General features: G+C 47.8%; 1 protein-coding gene across 12 annotated transcripts in view; it reads right to left on the reverse strand.

Moving 5' to 3' along the window:
* Window positions 1–2,466: 2,466 nt before the first annotated feature.
* The window catches only part of Ppp6r3 (protein phosphatase 6 regulatory subunit 3), a 112,085-nt gene continuing 92,586 nt past the window's right edge, over window positions 2,467–21,965 (reverse strand). For 3 of the 12 annotated variants that reach the window (XM_090347205.1, XM_090347198.1, XM_090347199.1), the window contains 8 exons: window positions 21,054–21,184; window positions 18,791–18,912; window positions 15,258–15,411; window positions 13,448–13,545; window positions 11,353–11,503; window positions 7,905–7,922; window positions 7,542–7,658; window positions 6,902–7,145 (listed from right to left, as the gene is read on the reverse strand). In XM_090347205.1, coding sequence (XP_090203331.1) covers window positions 7,043–7,145; window positions 7,542–7,658; window positions 7,905–7,922; window positions 11,353–11,503; window positions 13,448–13,545; window positions 15,258–15,411; window positions 18,791–18,912; window positions 21,054–21,184 — 894 coding nt within the window. In that variant the 3' untranslated portion in view covers window positions 6,902–7,042. Of the gene's footprint in view, window positions 3,973–6,901; window positions 7,146–7,541; window positions 7,659–7,904; window positions 7,923–11,352; window positions 11,504–13,447; window positions 13,546–15,257; window positions 15,412–18,790; window positions 18,913–21,053; window positions 21,185–21,965 lie in introns of those variants that run through there. The other 9 variants (XM_090347208.1, XM_090347204.1, XM_090347203.1 and 6 more) reach the window with 4 other exon arrangements.

A 21,965-nucleotide genomic window follows, 5' to 3' on the forward strand; every position in this document is an offset into this window, starting at 1 on the left:
GCTGTGGCTCCAGGGGTAGGGCAGTAGCCTTGAGCTGAAGAGCTCAGGGACAGCGCCCAGGCCCAGAGTTCAAGCCCCACGACTAGAAAAAAAAATCATTTATTGGACCAATTCTTTAATTGGACATGTGTTGTTGGAGAGGAAGATGCCAGTACCAAATGCACAGTTGTGTCAGCGGGGGCGGTGGAAAAACCCAACAGTGCACAGTGCAGCGTTTGTGAGGCAAGCCTTGCTGACCACTGCCTCTTTCCTCAGAGTTGCCATGTGAAGCAACTTCCATTCTCACTGGCCTTTTTGTTGTTTCTGGTCGTGGGGCTTGAACTCTGGGCCTGAGTGCCGTCCCTGAGCTCTGTGGCTCAAGGCTAGGGCTTTACTACGAGAGCCTCAGCTCCACTTTCCACTTTCTGGTTGTTAATTGAAGTCTCACAGACGTCAGTGCTTGGGCTGGCTTTGCCACTAGCGCCTGGCTTTTTTTTTTGGTCAGTCCTGGGGTTTGAACTCAGGGCCTGAGCACTGCTCTTGGGTTTCCTCAAGGCTAGAGCTCTATCAGTTGAGCCACAGCACCACTTCTGGCTTCTGTATATGTGGCTTAATTAAAAAAAAAAAGATTGTATTAACATTGATTTTTACATCATATTTCAAATGTCCTATTTAATAAACTATTAGAAAGGGAATCTCTATATACAATCACTGGCACTTAGGTTGTATAACACAATTGAAATTAAGCTGAGGGTTTGTATGTCATAGATAATTTTCATTCTAGTGGAAATTGTTTCCCTTAGTTTCTCTTTCACCTCTAGATATCTTGAAGGTATTTCATTAAGTGTTTAGGTCTGTGATTCATTTTGGATTAAATGTTGTCTTACACAGGATTCCCCTCACCCCTCAAACAAGCTGTGGGACAGATTTGACCCTTAGGATGCAGCCAGCCTAGACGTTGGGCAGTAAATGTATTGGAGGAAAGACACTAGCTGTCTGGATGCAAAGGTTTTGAATAACAGCTAAGCATGGATATGGCAAAGCCAGCGGGGGAAGTTCAGCAGTGAGTGGAGTTCACAACTGATACTGCATGTTTCCTGTTGCCAATCTGCCACTGTCAAGGGAGGCGATGGTTAACTCGCCATGGCCCACACCATCACAGCGGCGGCAGTGGGCTGTGGACACAGGCCCGACTCAGAGCTTCCACCCTAGATGGAATAGAGAATCCAGCATGAAGGGGACAAGGGACCTGCCACTGGGGGAACGGTCAGAAACGAGTTTAAGCATTACATCACTTTTGTCAGTCCTGAGCTTCTTTTGCTCAAGCCTAGCGTTCTACTACTTGAGCCACAGCACAGCTCTTTCTGTGTAGTTCACCGGTGGTCTAAGATTTTCCTACCTGGGCTGTCTTTGAACTGTGATCCTCAGATCTTGGCCTCCTCAGTAGCTAGGATAACAGGCATGAGCCACCGGCACTGGCTGTATTTGAGTGCTACAAAGCAGAGGCTGACTTGAAACCTGCCCCACACCCATAGGTGCTGGGGCCACAGGCGGCACTGCCAAGCCTGGATGAGCATCACATTAAGAGAAAACAAATGCAGGGCACCAGTGGCTTATATCTGTAACTAGAACAATGCAGGAGGTCGAGAAACAGAGAACTATGGTTCAAACCCAGTCTGGGCAGCCAAGTCCCTGAGACTCCAACTTCAGGTGGAGGTGTGGCTGGCAGCAGAGTCCAGGGCTGTGGACACAGGCGCTCCGGACAGGCTCTTCCGTTGACGGCAGTTCACTGGTGACGGCCACACCACACCTGGCTATTAAAGCCCATGAAAGGTACAAGAGAGCGCTAGAAACAAAGAATCAGGCTTTATTTTTGCTATTTTCGATACAGGTATTGTCGACATGTTAGTCTTGTGATCCATATTGCCAATAAGCAGCAACTGTAGGAGAAGGTGAGGAGGTGTGGAGCCCTGCCACACACTGCCACCGGAGGCCAGCGTCTTCCAGCCAGCAGGCCGGCCCCTCCCGTCCCAGCCTTTCTCTCCCTGCGATCGAAGATGAGCAAATTACAACCCTGCCAGAAGCAGCCCACAACACCCACTTATCTTCTTGGAGGGTGGTGGCCCGTGACCCTGGGGCCAAGGCCTGGCTGGCAGCACTTGCCAACCTGGGGAGGGGAGCAGAGTACCCATCAGTCTGAGGTGACGGCCACACAGGCAGGGTCCCTGAGACAAGAGAAGGAAGCCTATGCTGGCGGCCCAGGCCCCCCAGGAGAATGCGGGGTCTCTGCCAAGGCCCTCCTGCTGATGGAGGAGCACTGGGGGAGGGGGGAGCCAGGCAGGCATGCACAGGCCAAGTAGGCCCCTGGCCTGCCCCCAGGCCCAGGGCTCCCTGCCACCCCCTGGCATGGCAGGCTGGGCACCCTGTGGAACCAGCCTCGCAGGCCGCTGCGCTCCTTGGAGTGCAGTAAATAAGGAGTAAGGCATAGACATTTGACTCTTTATTTCCATATGCAATGTATTGTTTAGGCACGCTGCTTGGGATGCTGTCTCTAAAAAATTTGTTGGCCATTTTTTTTTTCTCAGAATATCCTTTTGGTTTTAAATACTGATCAGGAAAAAACAAACGATGTAAAAATACGTGAATAATTTTCTATTACAGAAATGAAAAACTGATTTGCATCTAAAAGTGCAAGAGGTGAAGTGCTAGCCCACTCACCAGATGGCGTGGCAATATACAATATACAATATATTGCTTCAGCTGGTTGAGAAGGCGGTGATGGATTTGATATTGACATAGAAAATTATAAATTACATTGAATTAGTATCCATAATCACTATATATATACACAAACCAGCTCTAAAAAACGCACTGGCTTCGAGTTGACGAGGGAAACCTCGGAAGGTACAGTGAAACAGGTAACATGCTTTGTTCCGTGCCGGAGAGTGCTCTGCGCTCCGCAGACCCCAGTGTGGGAAATGCCAGTGCCCGTCCCCCCCGCTCCACAGCGCAGGCATCCAGCTCGCGGCTGACCGCCTTGTGGGACATGGGGGCTCTGCTGTGGGCACGGCTGGTGCTTGGTGATGGAGAAGGACGGTTTTGGAGAATGGGGTAAGAAGGCAGATGAACTGTCCAAATGAAACAAACATCAACAAAAAAAGAACAGAAACAAAAACAAGCCCCCCCCAACCCCAAACCCCAGCATTACACTCCAACCCCTAGTGCCTCACCTGAAGCGTTATTCCAAGCACACAAGACCGCAACAGGACATATGGCTTTACAGAACACCCATGTATCAACTAAGCTGTAGCAATAAATACTTAATCTCTACCAATAGACTTACATTTTTGATCCATTTTAAACAATACAGAAAACAATTACCAATCAAAAACTGGTTATAAAAAGAACACCCAATATTTCTTATTCAAAATCACTGGTGTAAGCTGGAACAACCAAAAGAGCAGTGGAGGGCATATTTCAGGGCTGCACTCCCACCAGCCTGGGAGGGAAACGAATTCAGAACTTTATACAAGGTGAAAAAATGTAGGAAACTTGCCTAATACTTTGGTCGCACTAATAGTTGTCAAATAGTTATGTCTCAAATACAATAAATCTGTGTTCACTTTATAAAACTATTCTTACAAGCATTTTAACTACAGCATCACCACTATTAAAAGGCGGCGGCAGGTGTGTGCTCACAGCCACCCGTTATTAGAACAATACAATATAAACATACGCGAAAATTCTTGGTATTTGTCAATGTGCGGTATTTTTACACTTCTGGATCTCTCTGTACAGTGTCTTGGAACCTGGAATATCAAGGGTGCTGGTCCTGGTCCCTCGCACAGTGAGAGCAGCTATGACGACACGAGGGCTCAGGAGACCCTCTGGAGCCGGGGCGGTGCTCTGCAGTCCTCAGCCGGCAGCATCTCCATCACTCATCATACCGGGCCATTGACTGCCGCATCTCCTGGCCCGCTCGGCTGCTCAGTCCTAGGGAGGAGACAGACACCTGAAGCACTCAAAGAGCAGAGCAGCAGGGCCCTGGAAGGCCCAGACCCTCTAGCTTCTCAGTAGTGCCTGTCTGTGGGCATACCCTTGCATGTCTGGGTACACAGCTCTCTCAGGTATTTTTTCTTGGTTATGGGGCTTGAACTCAGGGCCTGGGCATTGTCCTTGAGCTCTTGTGCTCAAAGCTAGCACTCTACCACGGGCATCACTTCCGGTTTCTGAGTGATTAACTGGAGGTAAGAGTCTCACAGAGACTTCTTGGGTTGGCTTTGAGTTGTGATCCTCAGATCTCAGCCTCCCGAGTAGCTAGAATTATGGGTGTGAGTCACCAGCACCCAGCTTGTATTTTTTTATATGTGTGCCAGTCCTGGGGCTTGAACTCGGTCTAGACACTGTCCCAAGCTTCTTTGCTACAGCTTTACTTTTGGCTTTCTAGGGTGCTTAACTGCTCCTGCTGGCTTTAAATCACAATCCTTACATCTCAGCCTCAGTAGCTAGGATTATGTGAGTGTGCCGCTAGCAACTGGCTCTCTTAGGTCTTTCAAACATTTGCCCCCATAGCTTGCAGGAGTATTCTGTCTTCCCTTCTTCAGTGTAGGCTTATCTGTCCCACAGAATGAGATCTACATACAATTTCACTAGACATGCAAGGGTTGGTGGCTTGGAGAGCAAAGCAATCCAAACCAGACAAACAAAAATCCTGTGCTCCTCACAGCCAATGTCAGACTTTCTCCACTTCCTGCCTTTTCCCAATTAATTGAAGGTAAGAATCTGATAAACTGCTGAGCACTCTGGCTGATGTCTGTAACCCTAGCTACTCAGAAGGCTGACATCTGAGGACTGTGGTTCAAAGCCAGCCTTGGCAGGATTTGTTTTTGCCAGTCCTGAACTTGAACTCAGGGCCTGAGCACTGTCCTTGGGTTTTCTCAAGGCTAGAGCTCTACCACTTGAGTGTCGGCACCACTTCTGGCTTTTTTTCTACGTATATGGTACCAAGGACTCAAACCCGGGTCTTCATGAACACTAGGCAAGCACTCTACCACTCGGCCAAACTCCCGGCCCTGTCTATGAGACTCTTACCTCCAATCAGCCACCAGAAAAGAGGTAGTACTGTGGCTCAAAGTGGTAGAGCACTAGCCTTGAGCAAAAAGAGCTCCTGGACAATACCCAGCCCTCCAAGTTTAAGTCCCACAACTAGAAAAAAGAATCTGACAAATCCACATTGCTTTGAACCCCAACCCTCAGCCTCCTGAGCAGCTAGAATTAAGTTGTGAATGAGCTGGCGCCTGGCTGAAAACATTCTTGCAGTCTTGGGAAAGAATGTTTCAGTAGTCGTTAAGGCTTCTCTTATACTGTTCCTGACATGGGGGACCCAGGGCCACGCACCCTCCCACTTCTATGTGCCCACCCCGGGGCATGATTGAGAAAAATAGGTGTGTACATGTCCCTCACCACTTATAAGCTGTGTGCTTCCCACCCCAACAGGCCTGGGGCTTGAACTCAGAGCCTGGGATCTGTCCTTAAGCTTTTGCACTTAAGGCTAGTGCTCTACCAGTGGAGCCATGGTGCCTCTTCTGGCATTTTTGCTGGTTAATTGGAGATAAAGAATCTCATGGATTTTTCTGACTGGTTGGCTTCAGATATCAGCCTCCAGCTGGGATGGGTGTGAGTCCTGACAGACGCAATTTGCTTGTTTTGTTTTTGTTTTTTGAGATAGTCTTGCTTTTTATGTCTAGATAGGCCAGGACTGTGATCCTCCTTGATTTATGTGGGCATGACAGGTGTTAGCTTTTGGTTGGCTGAGATGGGGTCTTACAAACTTTTTGTGTCTGGACTGGCCTTGAACTGTAATCCTCTAGATTTCTACCTCATTAGTGACGGTTAGCATTCTCTTTTTTTTTTTTTGGCCAGTCCTGGGCTTGAGCTCAGGGCCTGAGCACTGTCCTTGGACTTTCTCAAGGCTAGAGCTCTATTACTTGAGCCTCAGCACCACTTCTGGCTTTTTTCTATGTATATGGTACTGAGGAATCGAACCCGGGTCTTCATGCATGCTAGGCAAGCACTTTAACCACTAGGCCAAACTCCCAGCTCCCGGTTAGCATTCTTAAACAAAATCTTAATTCCTCTTAGTTCCATTTTATCCCTATTAAAGGTGGACATGGCCCTCATCCCTGGGGCTTTTGTGACCAACTGGGTGAATGGGAGCTTTATGGTATGAATAAGAGCACAGGGACAATGGGGGGGGGGTCTTCACTTTCCACCCCGCTGTCAGTTGCAGTGGCCTACATAGTGAGGCCTCACAGCGTGAATGAACTTGCACTTCCCAAAACCAGCTCCTGCTATCTGTCTAGAGCCCCCCCAAATGTCGTGTGGGCTGCCTGTCATGCTCAACGCCAACAGTGACTTCTGCTCTGACAGGTGCTATGCAGAGGGACCGATGAGCACATGCGGGCGTGACTGGGACCCCTCTTCTTCCACTGGCTCACCTGGCCTTGCACGGACCACTTCATCTGCAGATGAGAGGTCAGGGCATCTGGTAGGCAAGTGGGTCTCCACTGGGGAACAATTCTGCACTGCAGAGCCAGGAAGTGACCCCAGATTTCTCCATCACATTCATGTCAGAGAAGACAGACCAAAACGCACTGGGAGCAACGGCTCTGAAGGGGCCTCTCTACCTCCTCCATGTGACTGGCTGAAGGACACCGAGAACCAAGGGAACCAGCTGAGCAGGATCCCTGCCCTCCACAACCAGTGCCTCTGAAGTCAAGACGCTCAATGCTTCTTGTGGCTACCCTGCAATCTCTCTGGGCCCCAGGAGTGGTGAGGACAGAGGTGCCGCCTCACATGGCTCTGCCAGCCCTGTGCTGTAGGAAACCCACATGGGTGCCAGGGGAAAGTACAACGCCTCTGAAACCGCTTTAAAGGTCATTTTATTCCTTTTAGGAGGAATATACAGCGTCAGATAACTGAGGGCATGGAGCACAGTCCCGTGTTGGGAGGCGCCTCCTCACTCCTCCGTGGGCGTGGGCTCCGGTGCTCCAGGCCACTCCCTCTATCTGCGAGGCCGTGTGTACGGGCCTGGGCGCCGGCCCTCAGCTGAAGCTTTGGCTTGGCCTATCCCTTCAGACCACTGGCTCAGTCTGAGCAAAGGGTGACTGGAAAGAAAACACCACATGGCAAGTCATGGGCCCTGGTAGTGGCTCCAGCAGTGGGCGCCACAAGACAAAGTCAGGTCCTAGGGACTCTTTCTGGGCTGACTTTTTCACCACGTGAAAGGTCTCAGGGAAGAGAGTGGCCTGGTACCCTAGGACAGGGCTGTGGGTACCCCACCCAGCCTCAGGAAAAGTCCCCACGGGCCCGAGAAAGCTTTTCCTCTCTACGAACTTCTCAAAGGGCCAGTGCTGCCAAGAACCTGTGCACAAGGCTGTTTTTAGATACAGAAACAGACTACTACTAGCAGGCTGGCAGAGGCTGCTGAGGGGCTCACCCCCGCCACCCCTGGGGAAGGCTCGGGTGGCCCCGGAGGGTGCGGGCTGCTGGATGGTTATTACCTCTGCTCAGGACTACTGCTGGGGGGCCGGGGGACCGCACACTTTGCCTCTGCCAGCTCGGGGCTCTCTGTGTCTTTACAAGCAGCATCTTGAGAGGTAGACAGTCTTCCTTCCTCACTGCGAGAGAGGGGAGAACACATCACACAGGGCCCAGGGCCTGGCCAGGGGAATGAAGTCACATGCAAATGGCTCTGGAGTCGTGATGCCACAGGACGCCCTGGGGCTGAGCATGCTCAGGGTAGAGGACCACGGGACACGGATAACACGGGGACCATGGAAGGAAAGGGCCACAGCAGGTGGGAACCGAGGGCAATGTGATGCGGCTGGGGTCTGAGAAGGAATGGCCCGCGTCACTGTACATACCGGTAGGATTTCAACACTCTGAGGCCAAGTGTGCAAAACAGAAAAAGAAATGTACAAGAGTTTCAGAATTCTCCTAGAAATGAGGGATGGGGAAAACATGTCCACGACTGCACATAAGCAAAACCGCAGAGTCGGTGGAGGTGTCAAGTGAACCTGTTTGAAGGAATGAGGCTTTAGTTGACGCCTGCGGGGGGCTAGTGTCCCATGGTGCAAGCAGAAGGCTTCTTGAGCTGGCTTCAGCAACCCGTGTCCAGTGTACGCACCAGGAAGGCAAAAGGGATGGGGAGAGCCACCGGCAGGAGTGGGGCTGAGCCCCAGGATAAAGGGTAGCAGGGGAGACTGACCCCTGGGGTAGAGGGCAGCAGGGAGGGGTGGAGGTGGCTGACCCGCAGGGTAGAGGGAAGCGGGGGGTGGGTGGGTGGGATGGGGTAGGGAGCTGATCTCTAGGGCACCCCATTTGCTTTCCCACTCTAGGCCCAGAGCATTCTGGGAAACCCTGCAGCACGCAAGCCCCTTCAGATTTTCACAAGTCTAATAACAATAATGCAGTATGTTTCATGTCTGTCTGATGAGAGCTGGAACACTGCTTTTTTCTTTAAGCCTTTTTGGTTTCTTGTCTAGAAACTGCTATCTTCTGCCCATTTTCTGATTCTTTTTTGCGGGGGGATCCTACTAGCTTCTAGGTACTCTGAATACGAACTGTTTATGTTGATTGGCTGTCTGCTTCCTAATTTTGTCTAGTATTTCATCCAACAGAAAATTTCACCTTCAGTATAATCTCAATCACGTAAAGTCAGGGTCTTACACTTCCTACACAAGCCCTTAAGCAACACCCAACCCTTCTGGTTTCGTTTCCAGAAAGGTCTTTAACTTTTGTTCAGGCCTGGGCCCTGGTCCTCCCTACCTCCGCCTCCTGGGTACTCAGGACTAACGCATGTACCTCTAGGCCTGCCTGCCCCCCACTCCTCTTCCTTTTTCTTTTTTTTTTCCTTTAAGATAGTGGTGCAGGAAGGGCAGCTTCTATATTCAGCTGCTATGTGGCAGCCAATGAACTGGCCGGCCATTTACTCTCTGTTCTCCCTACCATTGGCTTTGGCTTCCTCTAGCAGTGGTGGTGAGCAGCCTCACTCCAAACTCATCTCAAAGGGTCACCTAAAATTTCCTCCTTACTCAAGCTCTGCTGTGATATGTGGGTATTTAACTTTTACTAAGTCACTTCTGGTACTGAGAGTTTTAATGGTGTGTAAGTATAAAATCTTACTGAAAAATAATTTTCTTTCAGTGTAATGTATGGAGATGCCACCATCGGTTTTCTGATTGAGCTAGCGGGAAATGTATTTCAGGACAAACCCTAGCAGACTGTCAAAAGATTAAGTGAGTTAGCAAGCAAAATACTCTGTGGACTTCTGTTTTTAGGGTGATGACTATTTTCTGGAGTTACCCTTCTGTCTAGCTTTGGAAGGAGGGTTCTGATGCTTGAGGAGCCAGGCAACTTGACAGCCAGGCTTGGTGCTAATACTACTAACAATAGACTCATGGGCACGAGAGCTTGTACTGCTCATCACCAGTGCATGGCATCCCTTCACTTCTTGCTCTCCACTAAAAGGTGCTTGTTTGCATCTTTTGCTCATCCTTATGGAGAGACTTTCTTGCTCAGACTGGCTGTGAACCACAATCCCAGCTCTCAGCCTCCTGAATAGCTAGGATTACAGGCACAAGCCACTGTTGCCTGGCCATGGCTTTTATGGTTAAAGCTGTGTTCCCTTCACAATGTCATAATGTTCTCTTATGTCTTCTCAGCAGCATGGCTGTTCCTCTCATACCTCACTGCTCCAAGAGATCCAGTTTCAGTCTTCTCCCAAGGGAAAAGCAATATTCACCCGCTCACTCTCCCTCACAGACAGACCTGGTGCCAAGTTCAGGCAGTGTAGGAGTCTCTGTGGGCTCTTGCCAGGTAGAGATCAGATAGCAGTCTGAGGCCAGCCTGAGTGAGTGTGTGGAAGCTCCATGCCCTTTGCGTCATGAGCCCTGAGATCTAACATGGGAAGGGGACACCCTCATTTTTTCTCTTCAAAATCACCTTGGCTCTTCATTAAGCACCATCATTTCCATAAAGTTTACTACTGGGATTATTTCCATAAGAATTTCATTAATAAAAAAAATTTCATTAATTCTTAGGCTGATTTGCTGAGAAATTCCAAGGGTAACTTCGCATGAATAAAATTGGTATACATTCTTTCCCACAGACAGGCTTTCATACTTTTGTTAAAGAGGCATAGATCTAGGATACCTGTGCTAATTTATAAGGAAAAACGATTTCTATGAATACAGCCAGCTGCCTAAACTTACCTATTCAGAAATGATAGGCTATAAACAATGACTATTTAATTTATTTCAAATCTTTATGTGTCCCCCACCCCATCCCAAGCTGAGACTAGAGCTCAGGACCTTGCACTTGCCAGGCAAATACTTTTCCACTGAACTCAGTCTAAGCACAGTGTAGAAGCTGTAAGGGCCTGCTAACCCCCTGCCTGGTTCTTATCTGAATGGGGATACTTCTAACGGCCCACTGTTAATAAGAATTACCATGCCACACCAATCACACTGATGTCATGGCAAAATATAAATTGCTGGATTTGGTGTGCTAGCTCTTACCAAGAGGCTCATACCTGTAATTCCAGCTCCTCAGTAGGTAGATCAGAAGGATAGCAGGTCCAGGGTAGCCTAACGAGTCCTCCATTTCTACCAATAGGCTGAGCACGGAAGCACACACCTGCCATCCCAGCTACATAAATAAGGAATGGCAGTCTAGAAGTGCAGGCAAAAACTGGGAAATAACTAAAAAGCTAAAGCAAAAGAGCTGGACATGGCTCAAGTGGTAGAGTGCCTGTCTAGGAAGTACAGGCCCTGAGGTCAAACCTCAGTAACCCTTTCCCCCCATAGGTCTTAGCTCCATTACTGTCACCCTTCCTTGTGTGGTTTTATTCAGTGACAGCCACCTCGTGGGATCTTGGCATCGGGCTCAGAGTGCCTGTCTTAGGTATTCCATGGGCTCCAGAATAGTGCACATTTTTATTACAATGCTTTGGTGGCCTCTGGGTCTAGAAGTGAAGTTGCTAATTTCCCAAAAGAAGTTCAGTGTTTTTAACTGTCACTGTGCTGGTGAGTTAAAACTAACGGAAGGATCTCTGGAGACAGTGGTCTACAGTGTGACACAAGTCTGCCATGAGAGAAGATGTCCCTTCTCACATTTTTGTCAATCTGCCAGATTCAAAGTGCGATCTTACGCTAGCGTGCATGTGTGGGGACGACGGGCCTGAACTCTCCCTCGCTTCACGCAGGTTAGAGTCTGATGGAGATGTCTGACTGCTGCACACGTTCACGTCTCGGGCTTCTCTCCACTCTCCTCCCGATAACCTGAAGCGTGGGAGGCCGTGGCCCTGGTTACCTTTTGAAGACGGCAGTCTCTGTCTTGGCATCTACAGTGAGGCTGAGCGTTTCCTTCATGCCGCCATTCATCACGGTCTCAGTTACCTTGTCTGTACTTTCTGCATCCTCCTCCCCGTCTGAGCCAGCTTCCATGGCCATGCTCCCCGACGCTGAAAAGCACACAATCCCAGCTGATGCGCACACATGCTAACTAACTGCCACTCCCTGCTCCCGCTATGCATAATGACCAGAGAGAGATGGTATGCTTGTGGCGGCCTGGCTAAATTCTTTATTAAAGGGCACTGGCTTCTTACAAGGCACGTCTGAGATACTGGGTCTCAGGCTTTCTTTACCTTCCCAGCTGCATCTCCCCACCTCTCAGCTTCATCCCATTTCACAGCCTATTTTTTCAGTCTTTCTTTCTCTCCCTCTCCTTTTCCCTCTCCCTCTCTCTTTCTTTCTTTCTTGTCAGTGGTGGGAAAAACTCTGGGCCTGGGCACTTGTCCCTGAGTGCTTCAGCTCAAGGCTACCACTCTATCCCTTAAGCCACAGTGCCACTTCTGGTTATCTGGGTTATCTGTGGTTAATTAGAAATATGAGTCGCGCAGACTTTTGTGCCCAGGCTGGCTTTGCCTCCTAAGTAGCTAGGATGATAGGCGTGAGCCACCAGTGCCAGGCTCACCCTCTTTCTTGACCATGCTAGAGAATTTTATCTTTGCTTCTTCAATTTGAACCAAGTCCCCCTATTTCCTAGACAAGTAACTCTATTTTGTGCTTCCTCCAATTTCTTCACCCTTCAAACATAGCCCATGTGACTCCTGCCAGAACCTCTTTGGGCCTAATTGAGGAGGCCACCTATTCAATAATAACAAACCTTTTCCCTCCGCAAAACAAACTTTACAACTACAGAAATTCTGTGTGACATTAGCACAAGGATATGAAATATGAATATGAACAGAAAAACAAACCAGTAGGAATAGACAATACTTAGAAGGAAATAAAAGTTAAACCTTTGTGACTGTGGACATTCCAATTTTTTATGTACACTGAACTCACCAGCAAAGGAATTAAGCAAAGGCTTAATTTTAAGCCTCATAAATTAAAAGTCTGTGTGCCACATGAAAGCATACTTGGTGTTAAGGATAACCCATAGAATTAAGAAAACATTAGCAAATTCTGTACATGAGTCTCATATCCAGACTATGGGAAAAAGATACTTAGAGATCACAAAGATAAACGAACAGATTAATAGGAATTTCAATGAGCATTCAATGAAAGATACACACAACTGAACACGGGTGTTCAAACACGATCTTCCTTGTACATAGACAGGCCATGCAACACTGTTCACGGCATAGAAAATGTGGAAACCATTAAAACATCTGCCAACTGATGGACAGAGAAACAAAATGTGGTATAAGTATACAGTGGACTATTGTTATATGTAACATAACAAAATAGTTAAGGTATAAATTTAAATAAATCTTGTTCGACAAGAAATGTACTCACTACCTTATGTAGGTAAACTGCTCTGTACATCACCCTAATAAAATTAACTGGGGGAAAAAAAAAGAGCAACAGATGGACTCCTTTCTCAGTCTGTTTGTGGCACCTCTTTCTTTTGTGAAGGACTTGGGGCTGTGTCCCCTCCTAATGCTCTGGCCTTCATATATGTGCAAATTCCATAATGTCCCCTTTCCTCACACCCTTCTCTCCAAAAGCGCCACTCAGTAGGGACACAGTGAACATTCTAGTAAAACCAGTCCTGGAATTTAAGATACCCAGGAACACTTTGTCTGTTGGTGGAGGTGAGTACGCAGTCCTGGCCTGGAATGACCCTGGGCCCAGGCAAGTGCTTCAGCAGAGCAAGCTCCGGGGAACAGCTAGGTCCAGGCCTAGAGCCTAGAATCTAGCCCTGATTTTATCCACCTGGGCTGGGCAGGTTGAACTGTTCCTCTATCTAGGGCCTCAGGCTCCTTTCCTGCAGTGACAGACCTTATTCTTTCTCCAATCCCTATGGCTCTATGGTGTGCTGTGGGTATCAGAACAAGCCACTGTCTTATGTTCCTGGCAACTTTGGCTCCCAAATGCATGCCAGTCCACTCAGCACTCACCCTCTGGCTGTGCAGCTGCTCCTGGAGTCAGAGGGTCCGCAGGCTCTGTGCTGGTCTCCATCTCCACTGGAGAGCTACTCCTTAAGGAGTCTTTTGTGCTTCAGAAAAGAAAACAGCATGTTAACAGTGGAGTCCAAGCATGTGTGGGACACAGGGATCCAAATGTGAGCACTTCTGTGAAGATGCTCCTAGGTGTCTTCAAGATACCCAGCTCTTAGCTCCCAGACACTCCATCACCACTAAGCCCCAGGGCCTACATGGTAGTTACAGCATACAGTATGGACTTGGCTACAGAAAACTACACTGAGCCAAACTGCTTGGAGGCACTGTCCCTCTGAGTGTCTGTGAAAACATAGTAAAAAACACCAACTGACTGAAAATAAGCACTTTTCTCCAGCAAGCCCTCCCACAATAAGCCCAGAGACCCGTGGCAAGGACTAAAGAAGAAGGCTTCATCAACAACATTTTTTTTTTCAGGTTTTATTTAGAGGTACTGGGGTTTGAACTCGGGGCTTGGTCTTGCTAGAACAGGCACTCTATTGCTTGAACCTTGCCTCCAATCCTTTTTACTCTGGCTAATTTTTTTTTTTTTTTTTTTTGCCAGTCCTGGGGCTTTAACTAACTCAGGGCCTGAGTGCTGTCCTTGGACTTTCTCAAGGCTAGAGCTCCACCACTTGAGCCACAGCACCACTTTCAGTTTTTTCTATGTATGTGGTACTGAGGAATTGAACCTGGGTCTTTGTGCATGCCAAGCAAGCACTCTACCACTAGGTCACACTCCCGGCCCCCCCACCCCCTTTTTTTGGCTAGACTTGGGGCTTGAACTCAGGGCCTGGGTACTGTCCTTGAGAACTGTTCAAGGCTAGTGCTCTGCCACTTGAATTACAGCACCACGTCCAGCCTTTTCTGTGTTATGTGGTATCAAGGAACTGAATCCAGGGCTTTAGGCATGCTAGGCAAGCATTCTACCACTGGGCTACGCTCCCAGCCCAACCCTGGCTATTTCTGAAATAGGGTATCTCTTTTTGCCTGGGTAGCAATGCTTCTACTTAAGCTACCTATCATAGCTGTGCCTAAACCACCATACCCTGAGATGGTCTAAAATTGTGATTCTCGTAATTTTAGCTTCGTTAGTGGCTGGAATGACAGGACTCAACCACTGGGTGCAGCTACCAGTTGAGATGGGGGGGGGGGGGTCTCATGAGTTTTTTTTGCCCAGGTTGGCCTTGACGTGTGATTCTCTGATTCTCAGCCTTCCAAACAGCTAGGATTGCAGGCATGTCTCCTTGCCTTATCTGTGAGTGTCTATACATGGGATAGTAGAGATAAATCAAATAGGAGATCCAGATCTCCAGTGATGACAATGTTACACGGGACAGTTATAAAATGGTGAGGTTCTGCCGTGAAGAACCATACAAGTATCAAGACTGATAGCAACGCTCTTGAGTTTAGAGCACTGGATCTGCCAGTCTACTTTCAAGTTCCTGCCTTCGTGGCAAAGAACCTGCAGGGGATGGGGTGGTACCACCATCTCTGCTCCCATCTGATACTCTGGGACTAAGAACAGAAGATGGAACAGAAAAGGAACTCTCCTCATCCCAGTTCACTGCAAAGCACAGAGAGCTAGTCATATAGCTCTGCTCATGCTCGTGCTACATAGCTGTATAGGTACTTACCCAGGTTGAGGTTGATGTGTATGCTAAGGCACTACAGTAAGCTAGAGGTCAATTGAAGGTTAAGGATATGTCCATGAGCATGCTACCCCTCCACTTTCCCATGGGAAGTTTAGGGACTGTGCACATTTGCTCACCTCAGAGAGGATGTGAACTCCGAAAAAGAAGCCCAGCCTGTCTCTTTGGTTGGCACCGGCTCCTCCGTGCTCCAGACATCAGACCCTACCGAGTCTAATGGAGCGCCATGGGTGGTCTCCATTGGGACATCAAAGTTGGCAGACCAGGTGGGTGCTAGAGAGACAAGAACTTCATTTGGAGACATTGCAGAAGCTGAGCATGACACGAGATTTCTCTTATGATGGGGTGCTGGCACCTCCCTATAGTCATAGCTACTTGAGAAGCTGAGGCAGGAGGATCATTTGAGTGAGTCCAGAAGTTCAGGCTCAGCCTGGGCAACAAACAAGGCCCCAAGACCCCAGGAACTCAAGAAAGGGAGGGAGGAACTTTTCCAGACACGTCAGCAATGATGAGAACAATACAAAGAGCAGCACACTACCTGGGGAAGGCGGAGCACTGCCACTCGAAGAGCAGGCAACAATATATACACACGTCAGAAAATGACTGCCTTTCATGTCGTTTATTTTTTTCTTTTGCCAGTCCTGGGGCTTGAATTCAAGGCCTGGGGCACTGTCCTTGGGCTTTTTCAAGGTTAGTGCTCTACCGCTGAGCCACAGCACCACTTCCTGCTTTTTCTGTGTATGTAGTATCAAGGAATAGAACCCAGGGCTTCATGCAGACGGGTGAGCACTCTACCACTGGGCCACGCACTCCCAGCCTGTAATTCAATTTCTATGTGTGTGTGTGTGTGTGTGTGCGCGCGCGCGCGCGCACACATGCACATGTATACACTCAAGGCCTTGTGCTTTCCAAGGAGGTGCTCTAACACTGAGCTGCAATTCCAGCCTTTCTACCAGTAAGTACATGCAAGACCTTGTTGAAGCTTCTCATGTAGCTGTGAGGAAGTACTCAGTGTTTTACTGGTGGAGGTAGGGGGTATTGCAAATTTTTCAAACTTCTGCTTTGTTTTGGCTAGGGACAATCCCTCCAGATTGCTGCCTCTAAGAATTTTTCCCCACAGAAATGATGCCAGGGTACAAAGTTACAGATAGCATAAGCAGAGTTCTGAAATCATTCCATTACACTCAGAAGTCCACTTTACAGCTGGATCAAGCTATGAAGGGACTCTTCTCCTCTGTGATCACTCTGGGACAGCCCTTCCCAAATAAGCTCCCGAGAATGAGCAGAATAAGAAACGCTCTCAATATTCCTGCTCCCCTGACACTAGCAGTGGGGAGGCAGGTGGAGGGTCTCTACCCAGCTCCGCTGGCTCCATGTGGCCTTGGACCTGAAATGAGGTCCATAAATGTTGACTGTCACACACAATTTTCCTTCTCTCTCCATCCCTACTGCTACTTCTAGTCACAATGGCAGTGGCAGTTAGGAAGCTGAGACGAGGTCTCCCGGGTGCACACTATACACTTAGTCCTCTCACAATGCACAGGTGTAGAATATCTTGTATCTGACACAATGTAGAGGAACTTCGATGACACTGTGCTGAGTGAAGAATTAGAAATACGGAGGGATTCCACTTTCATAAAGTATCTCAGAGTCAAATTGCAGCATCAGAAATTAGGATAGTAGCTGGGTACTGGTTCATACCTGTAATCTTGGCTACTTAGGAAGCTGAAACGGGACCAGCCCAAGGCAGAAAAGTTCACAAAAGCTCTCTCAATAGGGTGCTGATAAGGCAGAAACCCTTCAATAGGCAGATTTTAGCCTAGACACATGCTTGCTTGCCTGGGCAGGAAGTGAGACCACATCTCAAATAATACACAAAGGAGGGCTGGAGGTGTGGCTCTAGTGAGTAAAAGAGAACCTGGTTGGTAAGCGTGAGGCCCAGAGTTCAAAGCAGGGTCAGAGGCAGAGGGAAATGGAGGTTGTCGAGTGGGGAGGGATTTTCAATTGGACAGGTGGGAAGTCTTAGTGGTCTACCCCACTGCAACCTCAGTGAAAGCCTCCACCAGCCTGCACTTAAGAGGAAAAGCAGAACGCCACAGATGCCCGTGACTGAAGGTTAAGTGTATCTGCTCCCTTTCCCCCTTCCTGAACCCATTTTCTGTGGGCCACAGGGTCTCAGTTTTTCTGTCCTCGGTAAGTGCTTTCCTGTCCAGGTCTCTTGTGGGCACATCTGTCAAGGCATTGAGTCCTTTATAATCTTCAAAATATAATTCTAGATTTGTCCTCTGGCTACTGTCCCTTCCGTGGTCTCACCGTGTTCTATAGTAACATCCAATAGCTCAGGGATTCCTAGCAAGTGCTTTCCATTTACCCTGGGCAGGGTGGGCCAGGGCTGTGTACCCTCTTCTACCATTCCACCTCTGCGGCAGGATCACAGAGCACCTGGAGGCAGAGGCTGCTGTACATCTGGTACTTGGCCCACAGGAATAACAGGATAGACAAGGCAGTTCCTTCTGCCTGAGAAGGGAGCTAGGAAAGGCTAGAAGGCAACTGCTCTCTTCCCTGGATCCAGATGGCTTATGTATACTGTGTGGGGCTGACAGATGGTTGTTGAGGGTCTTTTCAGCGGGGGTCCCACAGGGAACAAAAGGGGGACAGGGTAGTAGTCTCTATCAATGCACAGGGCTCTTTCACTTGACCATTTTTCTGAACTTTTACAAGTTAACAGTAATTTCTTTTGGAGGGGGAAGGGGTACTGGGATTTGATATCAAGACTTTTGTGCTTACTAGGCACTGTTAATACTTAACCTCCTCCTCTCCTAGCCTTTTTGCTTTATTTTGGGGATAGGCTAGCCTGGACTATGAGACTGCCCCCCTCCATTTACACATCCCACTTGGCTGGAATGATGGGTTCTTACCACCATACCCAATTATTATTTGTTGAGTCAGGGTATGGTTAACTTTTTGTCTGGCTTGGCTCCAATCACAATCTTCTCAGCCTTTGAGGTACTTGGGAATATAGGTGTGAACCAGAGCATCTGGCTAGCAAAATGTAAATATCTGTAAATTCTTGGTAGTCAGGAGGCTGAGATCGGTGGATCGTGGGTTGAAGCCAGCCCAGGCAGGAAAGTCTGTGAAAAGTCTGTGAAACTCTTATCTCCAAATAATCACAGAAAAGCAGGAAGTGGCGCTTGCTTCTCAAGTGGTGCTAGCCATGAGCAAAAGGAGCTTAGGGACAATGCTTAGGGACTAGCAGGTAGCTGAGATACCATAGCTGAACAGGTTTTAGGGTTCAAACTCAACAAGTGAACTGTGAAGGACACATTTAAACATGCTCAGGCTGTAAGCTGCTTCTTCTGGTGTGCCCATTCATGATCCTGCCCAGTTTCAGCTTCACTCAAACCTGTCTTTCTCCTTCTGGTGGAGCACTGGCCTCCAGAAGCTTTAGCCAGACTCACACCTGTCCCACTGTGTACTTTGTTCCTCCCCTGAGGCCTGGTGCTGGAAAGGATTGCACGTGGGTGATTCACACAGCCCAGAGTGTGTTAGGGCTCCCTCTGAGGCCCACACGGTGGCTGGCTACTCTCTGGCCTGTTTTCAGCATATTGAATTTCAGCTAGCACAACTGTTACTCACAGATAGGGCAACTTACGTTCATTCAGGTCCACCTCCATCTTATCCTCTGCATTGGCGCTACTGGACTCAAACAAGTCTTGCTTTGCTCCATCTTCTTCTTCGGAATCTGTGCTTTCTTCACTGTCAGTACTCCCCGAGCTGTGAGAAGATGCTGCTTGTCAGCTACCAACTACACACAGAAAATTCTGAAGACTGTTCAACAGCACAAACCACACTGCACTTGTCCATACATTTAAATGTTTCTTCAAGGTGCATGAAACTAGGTCTTGTTTTTAATTCAGTCTGACAATCTCTGCCTTTTATTTAATATTTTTGATGCTAAACCCAAGGTCTGTACAAGTGTCCTTCCAGTGAGCTGTATATTTCCAGCTCTTTGACCATCAGTGGAAACATCTAGACTGAGCTAGCTTCACAGGTTTAAGTTCTAACATCTAGTAATTTTGTATTCCCCAGCTGCCCTCTTTTTTTTTGGAAGGTGATGGGGCTTGAAGTCTGAGCCTGGGTGCTGTCCCTGAGCTCTTCAGCTTAAGGCTAGTGTTCTACCACTTTGAGCCACAGAGCCACTTTTGGTTTTCTGGTGGTTAACTTGAGATAGGAGTCTTGGACTTTAGTGCAGGCTTTGAACAGTGTTCCTCAGACCTTGACCTCCTTAGTAGCTAGGATTACAGGTGTGAGCCACCGGCACCTGGCTCAGGGACTTTCATGCCCGGCTCCTCTGTTCTTTTTCTATCTTCATATGGATTTTTAAAACAACTGCTTTCTTTTTGACCTATTGCCTATCTTATGAAATTTCCTTTGATTTCTTTGTTGTTTAAATGATATCTTTTTTTTTTTTTTGCCAGTCCTGGGCTTGAACTCAGGGCCTGAGCACTGTCCTTGGACTTTCTCAAGGCTAGAACTCTACCACTTGAGCCTCAGCACCACTTCCAGCTTTTTTCTATGTATGTGGTACCGAGGAATAGAACGCAAATGTCTGTTAACAGGAAAATGACTATCCAAATCATAGTACATCTACCTAATGGGGTACTTAATTATCATCACAAGACGTAACTATAACATAATGGCTCTAAGAGTTAATTACACTGAGTAAAAACAGTCAGATACTGTGTGCGGTGTTTTGTAAAACTTTAGCCTAGTAAGGCAAAAGCTGAGTTCAAGTTCTATTACCAGCACTAAACAAAATGAAACAGGCTAAACAAACAAACAAACAACAAAAACTAAAAGCTACAAAGAAAAAGCTAACCTAAAAGAGCAGATGGGGATGGGAAAAGGAACACAATAAAATGTCACCAAAGTAATGACAATAAGCCTGACTAGATGTCTATCTTTAAAAAAGGGGGGGGGGTGGCATGGGGCTTGAACTTGGCCTAGGCACTGTCCCTGAGCTCTTCAGCTCTAGGCTACCACCCTACCCTTGAGCCAAGCCCCACTTTCCATTTTCTGGAGGTTAACTGGAGATAGGAGTCTCAGGTCCTTTTGTGCCTGGGCTGGCTTTGATCTGAGATCCTCAGATCTCAGCCTCCTGAGTAGCTAGGATTACAGGTGAGAGCCACCACCACCTTACCTGGTGGCATCAGTCTTTTGTAGTCTGTCCCTAGAGCTTCAATAGCTACCTTGTGATACATAGGTGATAATGGAGCAGGCCTGGAAGTAGGTGGGCCCAATGACCTTGTTAAACTGCATTATTAGCTCTTGATTATAGGAATGCATATCTTCTTGCTAAGGCTTTTGTACCTAGCAGCAAGACAGGATCTTGAGACACAATGTAAGTCCAGGCACTGGCAGGGACCAGGCAGCTTTCAAGGAAGCCCAGAGTACAGGTCTTAACTCTGATTTTATACCTCTTGTTCACTGTCGATTTCATGCCATGCATTACTTATGTAAAAAAAATTTAAAAAGGCCTTGACTTGACCCAGAGATGGCAACGGACAAGATCCTACTTTTCAAGATAAACTCTTAGAAATATGAGGAAGAAAAATAAAACACTTAAGAAAGAAATGACTTGGGACAATCTGCAATCATTGAATTAGCCCAATGTGCTGTATGGTTCATCTGTCAGCATGGGTTCCCAATGAGAAGATGCTAAATCACATTGCACAAGTCTGAACGGGAGCAGTATTTTAATGCAGATGGCTGTGTTGCCACACTCTCATTGATCAAGGGCGTTTTTTCTGATCAGAACAAAAACATAGTCTCTGGACACAGTTCCATGTCTCATGACCTTCACGTGCCTGACACAAGGCTCATTACATTTATAGCTTTAACAATCTCTCTCTTACCTTGATCTTCTTTGAGATTCTGGTGTGAATGCAATGTGCTTTTCCTCCCAGATATCCTCCTCATCAGAGCCACCATCATCAAACTGCTGTATTCGTTCCTTACAGCATGCTTCAAAGAGGGCAATATTTCCCTAGAGAACAACAAAACCAATTTAATGTCAAGTTATTTTCTTCCATTATCAATGTAAATTTCCCTTTTCAATTTGCTTTAAACAGTGGGTGCCTGTCACATGCTAAAATAAAATGTAGCTGGAATCTGCATTAGTACATGAGATGTTAATATCTAAGAATCACAATTCAAGGCCTCTTGGGACAGAACAATTAGCTAGACTCTATCCGGCTAAAGCAGCATTGGAGGCATAGTTTAAGTGTTAAAGGATCAACGTAGCAAATGTGAGATTCTGAGTTCAAACTCCAAAACTGGCCGGTTAAGAAAGATGGGGGAGGGGGGAGAGGGAGGGGAAGAGGGAGAGGGGGAGGGAGAGAGGGAGGGAAGGAGGGAGGGAGGGAGGGAGAAACAGAAGAAGTGGAGGAGGGAGAGGGGATGGGGCATTGAACATTAGCTTCTGTGTAAATAGCCCAAAGTTTCCTAAAAAGACTGGGGTTATTGGAAGTGGAGCTGTGGCTCAAAGAGTCACAGTAGAGTACTAGGCCTTGGGCAAAAGAGCTCAGGGACAGGGCCCAGGCCATGAGTTCAAGCCCCACAACCAACAAAAAAAGACTGTGCTACATGGGCACACAAGAGGCAGTACCATATTCTTCTCATGAATTCACCTTGAGTCCATCAAGAGCAGTCTAGATCTAACCAGAAGGTCCATGCCTCTGCTTTTACTAGCTGAGCTTAGCAGGGATGAACTTCCCAGATGCTAAGTTGTTTCTGCCTTACCAGATCAGTCTAAAATCATCAAGCTT

Source organism: Megascapheus bottae, chromosome 16 (assembly GCF_031878675.1).
Source record: "Megascapheus bottae isolate mThoBot1 chromosome 16, mThoBot2.hap1, whole genome shotgun sequence".
Taxonomy (NCBI): Eukaryota; Metazoa; Chordata; class Mammalia; order Rodentia; family Geomyidae; genus Megascapheus; species Megascapheus bottae.